Raw genomic sequence first — 12,513 nt, forward strand, 5'->3', positions numbered from 1 at the left:
CCCACTCTCTCCCCTTCCACTTATCTTTATCGGTTCTCTGATAAGGACCGGGTGGGCTACGGGTAAAGAAAACACTTTAACAAACCCTCCACCGCCTCTAAAAAGTGCAATATGTCATAACAAAAGAAGCCAAATCTTTGCTTTTAGCACCATTACATTATTGTAGGAAGGCAATTAGATACATTGTTTACAAAAGGCTTGGTGTTTGGCTGGCTGCATGGGATCACATCCTTCGGAGCACCTTTAGTAAATAAGGCCGTGTCGATAGATGGACAGGCCGTGCTGAGGCGTGCGGACGCTCCGCGCTGAGCCCCTGCATCCTCAATGAGGATGCCTTGAGAGGAGGCTCACGCGAGCGTCCGCAGGCGTGCTCAGGAGTTGGAGGTTTCAGACGAGCGCCAAGCTGTTTTTCAGCGCGCTGTCGGCTGAAACCCTCCAATTGCAGCACACCAGCGTCAACGTCACGGCGCCGTGACGTCGGCGCCGTGACATTGACGTCAGTGCGTCGCGGGCGATTGGCCCAGCGACGCACTGACCCCGCCTCCAACCACCTCCCCCCGGCTACCTTCGCGCACGCTGGCTCGCCTGCCAGTCCGTGCAATCGCGCTAACTGATGCAGGCGAGCCTCAGCGTTAGCGCGCCTCCGCTCTCCCCAAACATCTATGGCCGGGGCCTAAGGGCCATGTCTCTGCCTTGTTTCATCATATCTGGCTGGAGGTGCCATGGGTTGGTTGGAACGTGAATGTTCTTGCTGCACACAGAGACCTGCACCTGGCACACGTACGTACGTTAGGAAGTGGGGGTGATCTCCAACTTTCTCTTCCAGCTTGGCCAGGAAGCTCAGATCTGTGGCTTCCCCGGGTCTCAAACACTCCTCATTCTGTAGGGCAAAGGGATACCGCAGGGTGTTACACCGTAAGAAGCGGTCAGAGCCTTTATCTTGGCCCTACACTTTGTGTTTGATAACATTATATCATCTCTCGACTGCATTGCTCGTACCCTATACCTCTGAACTGTATGCAGACATCGTTGGGACGTTGTGTACTCATTGAACACCCAACTGGGTTTCCAGCATTCAATGGTACATAAAGAAATATGCAAACACTTTATGCACCGTTGCCTGCTGGGAACCCAGTTGGTGTTCTATTTGTATTTGGTGAGGGTTAAGGGTCCCTCCGTTGTTCCCGTTGCACCACCTCCATCCATTGATATATCAGTCAATCCTTGGCGTGTTGCCTATATCCTATACTTTCAATGTGTACTCTATGGACATTTTTGGATAAAGGAGAGAGAAAAACTAGTGGTACGGTGCTTGAAGATATAGGGGTGTGAGACGTACTAACCTGGTGGCAATAACTGTACACACCATTTATTAAATTTGTGGTGTGTGTGTGGTATATGTGTGTGGTATATGTGTGCGGTGTATGTGTGTGATGTATGGTATGTATGTGTGTGTGATTGTGTGTGTGGGGTGGGGGGGGGGGGTGTGTGACACTGTCCTGGAACAGGATTGTTCATTTCTGTTCCCCCCTTTGCAGCTCTGTCTGCTAGCCCCTTATATTTCAGTTGCATGTTTTCCCTGCTCTGAAAACTGACAGTGCCTGTGTAATCGATACATTATTGTTACACATTCCCTTCTTACACTGCCAGTAGCTGGTTGCCTTGCCAACCTCTTTAATCCCCCTGGCTAAGTGGACTTTTCCATACTCCCCTGTCTGTATTCACAGGTATGACTGGGTAGGTGTATCTAGAGAGATACACTAAAGAGTCCCTTTGTAGGCGCACCGCAGACCTTTATGGAATAAATGGTCAGGGGTGAAATGTGTAAATGGTGTACTTTTTACTTTTATTAAGTCAAGTGAAGGTGTAATTAAAACAGTATACACTCTCGTACTCAGTTGAATATACTGTGTTAAAAGATAGACGCTAGAAGGTCTATGTGGTCTACTATACGCCCCCTGTAGCTACTCTTTAGTGTATCTCTCTAGATACACCTACCCAGTCATTCTTGACCTACTCCCTAGGCAGCACACCTCCTCCACCAAGGGGTATTAGAGCGAGGTTCCTCTCCATAGCTATCTGTATTCACAGGTAGCATAGTCCTGTCACTATTCCCGTGTGACAAAGATTACTCACTTCCTTTTCCATCCTAAGCAGGCTGAGTGAGTACCTCTCATGCTATCTACCCCCTGGCAAGGCCATTCCGTTTTTACCTTCCCTTGATACAAAGCATTCCACATAGAGAAGCACTCTCTTACCACTCCACAACATCTACAAGTACCCTTTATTTGCTGTGACTTTCCCAATAAAGTTAAGAAAATACATAAGGACTTGTGCTTTCAAAGAGGGATGAGTTAGGCCGAGTCCATACAAGGACAGGCCGTGCTGAGGCGTGCGGACGCGCAGCGCTGAGCCCCTGCATCCTCAATGAGGATGCCTTGAGAGGGGGCTCGCGCGAGCGTCCGCAGGCGTGCGGAGGAGTTGGAGGTTTCAGGCGAGCGCCAAGCTGTTTTTCAGCGCGCTGTTGGCTGAAAACCTCCAATGAGAGTGGGGCTGCGTCAACGTCACGGCGCCGACGTCAGTGCGTCGCGGGCGATTGGCCCAGCGACGTCACTGCCCCGCCTCCCTCAGTCTCCCCCCGCCTCCGATCGCGGACGCTGGCTCGCCTGTATGTGCGTGGAATCGCACAGCTTCTGCAGGCGAGCCTCAGCGTCAGCGCGGTGCAGCCCGGCTCCCCCCCTCTATGGCCCGGGCCTTAAGCTATCTGGCCTCATTCACATCCTACACGTGACCCTGGTTCCAGAATGGACACTTTTCTCAAGAAATAAAGTGACAAGCATAAAGACACATTCCTAAACCATGTCTTAAACTTGTTATACCAATGTTAATCCAATATTCAAATATAAATACATTTAATTTGAAATATATGTTCTGTAAGTATAAATTAGGAGAAGCTTATTTAACTCCTTCTGTGTCAGAGGGGTCAGCGACCTGTATGTTTGGAGCAAGGACGTATTATGTGTGTGTAGGAGTGAATGTATTTAAACAACCATTGCCACAGACTCACAGCAGCAATAAAGCGGCATTACCAGAATGGAGATGATCCCTTTGTGCTTCTTTCCAATCAGATCACAGATTATTTTGTTGTCGAAGTACTGCACCGGCTCCCACTAGGGACAGAAAGTCAAGTGGATTCAGTATGGGTTTTATAAGTGGATCCTTTACACAGGGCAGCAGTTGAAGTGGATCATGTAGATTTCTTATTTATGCTGCTTCCTTTTAACGGATCAACATGAAAGTTCTCCCTAAATTAAATGATAAATGACAGAGCTACTGTACAGAGATGTGGCAAAGCTGTGCAATTAGAATGCAGAGTGTTGTGTATAATACGGAGTACAGGGGCCCAGCTCCGACACACACACACACACACACACACACACACACACACACACACACACACACACACACACACACACACACACACACACACACACACACACACACACACACACACACACACACACACACACACACACACACACACACACACACACACACACACATACAGGCACACACACACACACACACACACAAACTCCAGTGGCCTCTACATATACAGACACGCAGATTTACACACACGCGTATAGAAACTCCAGGGCCTCTACATATACACACACATTTACACACACACGTATAGACTCCAGGGCCTCTACATATACACACACACATTTACACAGACGCGTATAGACTCCAGTGGCCTCTACATATACATACACACATTTACACATGCATATAGACTCCAGTGGCCACTACATATACATACACACATTTACACACACACACACATGCGTATAGATGCCAGTGGCCTCTACATATACACACATTTACACACACGCGTATAGAGACTCCAGTGGCTTCCCTGGCCTCAGCACAGACCGCGCGTTACCTCGATGCCTTCTGCTTCATACTCCTCCTGTTCGGCCTTCAGTGTCATTGCGATGAAGAGCTGCTGCAGCGTTTCGTTGCAGTAATTTATACAGAACTGTTCAAAGCTGGGAGGGCACAAAACATTACAGGTGAGACGCGCAGCAATGTCCCCGCTGCGTCTATGTATTAATCTTAGCTGCGCCATTTTTGGGTATCTCTGCGTCTGCCTGCGGTGAGATGAGCGATTTCTGGAGCGAGTGGGAGGAGTCAGGGCGGAGTTACATTAGCATATTGGCGCAGGTCTACCCATTAAGGAATGTACGTCTCCCATTACTTTTCTTGGCGGTTTTCTGCGCTGGTTTTCTCCGTCACCTTTAAGGTGGCGTAAGCCTTGTGTTTTAGCGCAACGTGTGCAAATTCCACAAGAGGAGAAACACACTTCATAAATATGTCACGTTTCAGGCCGGAACAAAATGCACATTTTTAGACGCCACTGCATCACCGCACACGTACCTCTAGATACAGAACGCCCTGTGTGTGTGGATGTCGTCGCACTTATAAAATAATAAGCCACCCGCGCCTTTCGTGACTCGTCGCGGCAGAATTACCTGTTTGTTTCAAACACTTCGAAACCGTAGATGTCCAGAAGTCCGATCACAGTTTTCTTCGGAGGTTCCTGTTTGAATAGGTCATTGGATGATGTAAGCTTAGGACAAGGGGGGGCGTAACACCTTGAGTGCCAGAGGCGCCAGCAATGCATGCAAAAAGGCTGCAATGCTTCGCTGGCCGCTCTGGCACACACAAGAGTTAAAGCTCCTTGACCCTCGGCTAGACCAGGGGTGGCCTACTCCAGTCCTCAAGGCCCACCAACAGGTCAGGTTTTCAGGATATCTCTGCTTCAGCGCAGGTGGCTGAATCAGTGGTTTGGTCGTTATGACCGAGCCACCTGTGCTGAAGCAGGGATATCCTGAAAACCTGACCTGTTGGTAGCCCATGAGGACCGGAGTTGGCCACCTCTGGACTAGACAAATCAACAAGCGAATGGGCACGGACTACAAAATAATTCAAACTGGGCCATATTTACTAACTGGTGCTAAGCCTTAAGGCACTTTATGGCCCATCTATATGGACTGTAACGTGCCTTAACCCTTTGCTGGCAACTTAATAGCCTTGTTTTGTCAATCTATCCCGTTGCATTATACTTGTTCCAATATACACATTCGCACTCTATATAACAAAGTGGCAAAATAACAGACGCGTTGAAATTAGCAGGGCTAATAGGTTTTTTTCAGTTGCAACCTCACTTATTTAGTCTCCAACTGAACTGAAAAAAATAGTACATACATTTAGTACATCTCATAGTACAGAAAACAAAATACATGTAGGATATTGCTTGTTCTGCAGCGTTACGCATATGTAATGTTTTGTAGAATGTAATTTTTAAGGTTACTATAAAGGTTATTATCTTTATTAATTGTGTTTTTTCCCTTTTTTGCTCTTTCTTTTGTTTGCACATTTCATATTTACCCCGCTGATCACGGGAGAGTGAGAGCTGCAGAGGGAGACCCCCTATTGTGAATGCGGGGGATCTTTTGAGACTGCGCGCATCTTTACTACTAGCGTTAAGCCCTTACCCGATATACTGTAACGCCGCTCCCCAGTGCTGGAGAAAAGATGAGAGGGGCGAAGTTCTTCCCCAACTTTGGAAAGCAGCCGAACAGCATATTTTTTAATAAGGCTGTTAGCGGGGTTATTCATTAGACTGTGATAGTGCCAATCAGGACACTGTGTATTGAACATCCCCCCCCCTCCCCAAACCCCCTTGGGGGCTGATTCTATCAATTCCCTATTGAGGTTTACAGGGAATTAGGTCCGAAAGCGGCACGAAACGCCATGTGCAACAAGAGGCAGGTTTACCCTCTCTGGCAACGTAGGGGTTAAACGTCACTGCCCCGAGCCTAGCATTTGCCCACCCTATTAAAAAGACACCCCAGCAGCGTTTGGTACCACTCAGCTCAGTGCACGCTCTTCACCCACCTTGTTGGCTAGAGATCCGTTGACCTTGTTGACGAGCCAGTTGAAGGACCTGCCGTACAGGGCTTTGGCCAGCGCGTCGCGGGCGTAGTAGGCCAGCTCTATGTTCAGGGGGCTGAGGACCTGCGGATGTAAACAAGGGACGGGGGGGGGGGGGGGGCAACCGATCTGTATTTAGGACACGCCTGGAGCGTTGGGAGGTTATTCTTTAACCCCGAGTGCCCGACGACGTAGTTACCACGCCGCGTGGTCCGGCGCTGCCGGGGTCGCCATGACGTAGAGGCTCCATTGTGGCTTTTAAGCTTGTTTCTCTAGAGCACCGGTGGCCAACTCCAGACCTCAAAGGCCAAGAATGTGTCAGGTTTTCAAGGATATCCCTGCTTCAGCACAGGTGGCTCAACCAGTGGCTCAGTCTTTGACCGAGCCACTGATTGAGCCACCTGTGCTGAAGCAGGGATATCCCTAGTACCTGGCTTGTTGGTGGACCTTGAGGACTGGAGTTGGCCGCCCCTGCTTTAGGGTGAGATCGAGTCCTGCTCTCCTCTCCTAACGATCGCGTCATCAGCTAAATCCTGGTGGGCCCCCTCGGCACTCAAGGGATTAAAGGAGACACCCCCCCCCCCCCTTCCCTAATTCAAGTGAACCGGAGTTTCAGTGCAGCAGTGTGGGGTCGGCACTCTCGCTTTTAATGCATAGCTTCCAATGATTCGGATTCCCAGCTGGCTCCAGATCACGGGAAGTTAAGTCATGTAACGTTACAGAGGCCTCGAGCGGCCCCCGTCATTTCATTTACATGCCTTCGGGGAAGCGTACGGCTTCTGTAACCACTGCGCCCCCACCCCCCCCCCCAGAAAATCTCACGCCCCCCCAGTTTGCGCACCCCTGATCTATGTCATGGGCGCTAGCTCATTTTCTAGGGTGGTGATCCACTTCCCCTTCCGGCATCCGGGTGAACCCGATCGCGTCACATGACCGCTCCTGGAGCGATCGCATGGCCCGGAAGTGCTGGACCCGCCCCCCCCCCCCCCCCCAGCACTCTACAGGTTAAACATTTAGGTCCCAAACAATATAAAAGACCCGCAGAAGGTGCTAGTTGCAGCTGTCAACGTTTGATATATGGATGCAAAGCACATACCTCTTCGGACCGGGCTTCGATCTTTTTGTGCGTCAGTGCTTCTTGTAGAATGGATATCGGGATCCCCAGCAGCTGCGAGGGAGGGGGAGACAGGGGCTCTTTCATTAGTAATAGCATGCAAGCTGGCAGTAAGTCCTCAAGGGCCACAGACAGGTCAGGTTTTCAGGATATCCCTGCTTCAGCACAGGTAGCTCAGTCATAATTAGGGTTGCCAGGTGGCTTCTCCAAAAATACTGGACACAATGGTGAAAGGTGCGACACACATACACACTCCCCACTCACCTCTCTCTGCTCCATGCTGTATCCTCCTTTCCTTGGCCCCCTCCCACAGGCTCCTGACACCTCCTGCTGATTGGCTGCTGCTGGGTAATGCAGCCAATCAGTATGGAGGAAGCTGCACAGCCCCCTACAACAGCCCTGCGCAGGGAAATCCCGCGGCCCCCCAATCCGGCCAGGTCACTATCTCCAGAGAGGTAATACCGGACACATGCATGTCCAGTATTACCTCTCATTTTTTACTGTACGCCATGTCTAAATACAGGACAGTCCGGTTCAACACTGGACACCTGGCAACCCTACTGAGCCACTGATTGTGCCAACTGTGCTGAAGCAGGGATATCCCGAAAACCTGACCTGTTAGTGGCCCTTGAGGACTGGACTTGGCCTCCCCTGCTGTAAGGCATTCAATTTATTTATAGATGAAGTGTCACCTAGGTGAAAGTGAACCAATGGCAGTGACATGTTTAGGGAGTTACATCTGAATGATTGACACCATTCTGAGCTACAATCACACACCTATATGTATTTTTAAATCATTTTTAAATTTAGTTTGTAAACCCCATGAGCTGAGACTTGGGAGGGGTTTGATTTCCTCTGGCTGCCCCCTTTTGTACGGAACAGGGGTTTGCGCAGGCAAAGCCCCCCCCCCCTCTTCCCTCTCCCCTCTCCCCTCTCCCCTCTCCCCTCTCACTATATCTTTATGGCTCTGACAGGGGTAGGGTGGGCTGGAATTTGAGTAAACACTTGATTAACAAGCGCACACTCACACTCATTCAGAGGCACCAACAAAAAGAAAATTCACCTTCATTGTTAAAGAAACCCAAACAGCCCAGTGTTTGATCTGAATATATTTGTGAAACAAAAAAGACAATTAAGTCGTTTTTTTAAATGTTTTATTTGCAACTAACAGTGATTGCACATCAGTAGTATTACTGTAGAGCAGGCCTGCACAACTCCAGTCCTCGAGGGCCGCAAACAGGCCGGGTTTTCAGGATATCTCTATTTCAGCACAGCTGGCTCAATTTGTGACTCAGTCTGACTAGGCCAGCTGTGCTGAAGAAGGGATAGCCTGAAACCTGGCCTGTTTGCGGCCCACGAGGATTGGAGTTGTGCAGGCCTGCTGTAGAGTAAGGAGATGCAGAGATGGCTGAATCACACCTTATCCCATCACCTTAACGACCCCTTAGCCCATCACCTTAACGACCCCTTATCCCATCACCTTAATGACACCTTAGCCTATAACCTTAATGACACCTTAGCCTATAACCTTAATGACCCCTTAGCCCAGGGGTGGCCACCTCCAGTCCTCAAGGGCTCCTAACAAGTCAGGTTTTAAGGATATCACGGCTTCAGCACAGGTGGCTCAATCAGTGGCTCAACTGATATCTGTGCTGAAGCAGGGATATCCTTAAAACCTGACTTGTTGGTGGCACTGGAGGATAGGAGTTGCCCACTTCTGCCTTAATGGCACCTTAGCCCGCCCACATTGAGTAATAATACCTTAGATATCCACCGGATCTGTGTGCCATCCGTGATGATGGCGTGACCGTGCATGTCCTCTTGGTACTGTATGTTGCCGAGGTGTAAAACACTGGCTACTAATCCAAACAGATGCTGGTGTATGAAACAGAGGGAGTCAAGCGATGAATAAGGAACCAGGCATTTCCCATCATCTGGTTAGTGACATCATCGGCGCAAACACTGAGATTTAAACCTATTCATTGTTATTTCTGCTTCAAGCAGTAATCCCGCCATTTTTACTCCAGGATGGGAACAGGGGGTCCCCACTTTTAAGCTACAGGGTCCCCAATATACTTACTGGTGACGTTACCGTGCATTACTTCCTGGTTTCGCACTAGGATTTAAATGATGTTGCGGCTTCCTATTGGCAACGCGGGAACCATCGACACTCGAAACGGACATTTTGTTTCCCCGCCTTCCACATCGGTAACTTCACCAGTGAGTATTTTAGAAATACTGCAGCTGAAAATAATGCATTGCAGCTCTGGGGAACGCACCAGCTCCCATCCGATAAAAAAAATAAGAGTAGTAATGAATACTAAGGTGAGATGGTTTGGGGTAATACTACTTTCACTTTATAAACCAGGATTACCGCGGACTTTCCTGTTTTGCAATGTTACAGTTCCACTTATTTATTTCTTTTAAAGTATCTCTATCCTGGAACCAGGGTCACGAATGATGTGTGAATAATTCCAGTTAGCTTAACTCATGCCTTCCCTCTTCCAAAGCACAACAAGTCCTATTGTCTTTCTTAGTTTTATTGAGGGAAAATCACAGGAAGAAAGGTACTTGCAGATGTATTGTGGGTAGAGAGTGCTTCTCTGTCTGAAGTGCAGTGCATAAAGGTAAGGCAGTGTAAAAACAGAAAGGCCTTGCTGGGGCAAATAGCAGGCAGGTACTCACTCAGAATCCAGGGTGAAAGGGAAGTGAGGGTCAAGGGTCACACTAGAAGGGAAGTGAGACTATACTAACTGTCAGCAAGGACAGGGGGGTAGGAATAGCCCCCTCTCAGCTAGGAGAATAGGAGATTGCAGGCAACCAACACTGACTAGGGCTGTGTAAACAACATGTAACAATAATGTTGCCTTTTCACATGCAGCTAGCTGCTGGGACAGGGAAAATAGCAGGCAGCTGAACTAGGGAGACATGAATCCTATGAGCTGCAAAGGGGGACAGAGAAATGTAAAATCCTGTTCCACGACAATCTCTCCCTTTCTGTTCTTAGGGCACGTACGTTGTTTGAAATAAAACATGTCAGTAGATTAGGTTGGAGAAAGATAGATGTCCATCAAGCTCAACCTTCGTTAAAATTGTAATTGGGTGAGATACTCTTCCTATGTAGATAATTGTATTGATCCAGAGGAAGGCAACCAAAAAACCCCAATGAAACATTTACCAATATATCTCATAAAGGGGAGGGGTGAAATCCCTTCTAACCCCGAGAATGGCAGTCGTATCTCTCCCTAGATCAGGGTGCGCAAAGTGGGGGGCGCAAAATTATTCTGGGAGGGGGGGGCGCGGACTTCTCCTACCTTATCTTCGGCGACGTGAAATGATGCTGCGGGGTCATGTGACGTACTCGTCGCCATAGCAACGCGCGTCAAATGACGCCGCGGGGGGTCACGTGACGTCACATGACCCCGTGCGTCATTTGACGCTGGATATTAGGTAAGGGGGGAGGGCAAGCATAGGGGCTGGCAGGCAGGGGAGGGCGCAGCACAGAAAGTTTGCGTGCCCCTGATCTAGATCACTGTCCTTCCTATGTTTATATATTTGGTAAACCCCTGTATAACTTTCCTTTCTAAAAACAAAAAGATGTCTAACTGTTTCTTAAAATGATCTATTGTATCTGCCATCACAGTCTCCCTGGGTAGTAAATCCCCCATTGTAACTGGCCGTACCGGAAAGATCCCTTTCCTTTGCTGCTGGTGAAATCTCCGTTCCTCCAATCTCAGTGGATGACCCCGCATTGTTTATACTGCCCTTGGGATGAATAATTCCCTTAAAAGTTCCATGTATTGACCTTGAATATATTTGTAAATAGTAATCATATCCCCCTCAATAGTAATAATATGTAGTAATTAAAAGGGCTTTAATTCAATGTGGAATGTTTAGGATTACTTGAAACCAGGCACCACTACGTTATTTAACCCCTGGACTGTGAGTGGGGTCCTCTGGTACTCAAGGGATTAAGGCAACCAACTGGTTATAGTGCACACATTATTTGTGTGCATAAATACATTGGCTCCGGAAACAACTTTGGTTACCTTCATATACATTCAAGTGAATGGGCCATAAGGTGACGTCCAGCTCTGTAAGGTGTCTTCTGGCATAGGGCTGCTCAATAAACATGGGCCTAAATATCTCACCTCAATGTCAGCTTCTGTGAATTCAATGATGGTGAATGCCCTTCGAACGACCTTCCAACTGGCTTTGTCATTGATGGAGCTCACCTCGGCACACTGACCCTGGCAAAGGAGAAAGAGATGTTCTGTCTGCACTGTACGACTTCCGCTGTCCAACTTGCACAGTGGGCATGCTCTCACCTGGATGAGGTAACTGTACAGCTGTGGGTTGCGCTCGAGACCCAGCCAACGTACAAGGTGATCTTCCCCTCCCTCCAGCAGCTGGTAGAAGATGTGAAAGTTCCTCTCTCCCTGATTCTGATGGACCACCCGTGACTTCTCAATCAGATAGCTCCGGATGTGCCCACCCGCGGGAGCGCCCTGCAGCAGAACACCCCATCGTCAATGCCAACATTCACATCCGTGCTACTCAATTATTAGCATTCAACCTACATTGATGAGGTCAAGGAAAGCATGAAATTGCCCAAATACCCAGAAGATCATAAACTTTATTTTCATTTTCTTTCGTAGTTGTTTTTATATTTCAATTTGTATTTATAAAGGCCCAAAGCCTGCACTAGAGTGTCCACATTGCAGCTCCTGCTCTTCTTTCTCACTTGCTCCCGCTCACCAGCCAGCACCAAGCTGTTTTCCATACATATTACAAAGAGATTTATCAGAGAAACTGTCTTATCCTGAGCCTCTCAGATACGGTTCTTTGAAGTCTAATAAATATGACTTCAAGATTGACTCCACTAGGGAGTTTCATCGGAAAACGGTGCAAGCATCCGCTTCTGAATATATCGAATGTAACCCCAAGTGAGAGGGCCTCAGCAGCCGTGTGTATTTAGGGAAATAAATAGTGAATTGAAACTAGACGTTGAATTGCACAGTATAGTGAAAACATCTTTATAAAATATTCCCGGGGGGGAAGTGCAAGTTTATTAAAGATCTGTGAATGATGCGGTAACAGATTGCTGCCGGATCAGCAAAGTGCATTTGCAGTTTTGTTATGAGAGTGCAATCCTGCGGCACGGGCTGTGGCAGCTCTTCAATCTGAGTTCTTGGGGTTTTATGTGTCAAGGTAATTTTGGAGCAAAACCGGGGCATTTTAACCCTGTACCTTGTACCAAAGCATTCTGCTCCAATTTTGCCCCGTCTGCCCCAACTTGCACCTTAGGGAGAGTCAGTAGGAAGAGTTGGGAGGAGTTACATGGTGCACAGATTATAATGAGATGTATCACATTCTGCGTCTCTGCCCCAGTTTGCACC

The 12,513-nt window shown here is 48.3% G+C and overlaps 1 protein-coding gene across 3 annotated transcripts in view; it reads right to left on the reverse strand.

The window, feature by feature from the left end:
* MYO1H (myosin IH) overlaps positions 1-12,513 on the reverse strand; it is a 52,148-nt gene that overhangs the window by 21,057 nt on the left and 18,578 nt on the right. For all 3 annotated transcript variants that reach the window (XR_012787766.1, XR_012787765.1, XM_075568778.1), the window contains exons 6-14: positions 11,443-11,622; positions 11,266-11,364; positions 8,876-8,989; positions 7,097-7,168; positions 5,965-6,084; positions 4,536-4,603; positions 3,947-4,052; positions 3,090-3,170; positions 789-880 (exon numbers count right to left, since the gene is read on the reverse strand). Coding sequence is in view for 1 of the 3 variants with exons in the window: in XM_075568778.1 (XP_075424893.1) it covers positions 789-880; positions 3,090-3,170; positions 3,947-4,052; positions 4,536-4,603; positions 5,965-6,084; positions 7,097-7,168; positions 8,876-8,989; positions 11,266-11,364; positions 11,443-11,622 (932 nt within the window). In the remaining 2 variants the exon portion in view is untranslated. The remainder of the gene's footprint in view (positions 1-788; positions 881-3,089; positions 3,171-3,946; positions 4,053-4,535; positions 4,604-5,964; positions 6,085-7,096; positions 7,169-8,875; positions 8,990-11,265; positions 11,365-11,442; positions 11,623-12,513) is intronic.

Source organism: Ascaphus truei, chromosome 13 (assembly GCF_040206685.1).
Source record: "Ascaphus truei isolate aAscTru1 chromosome 13, aAscTru1.hap1, whole genome shotgun sequence".
In the NCBI taxonomy this organism is placed as follows: domain Eukaryota; kingdom Metazoa; phylum Chordata; class Amphibia; order Anura; family Ascaphidae; genus Ascaphus; species Ascaphus truei.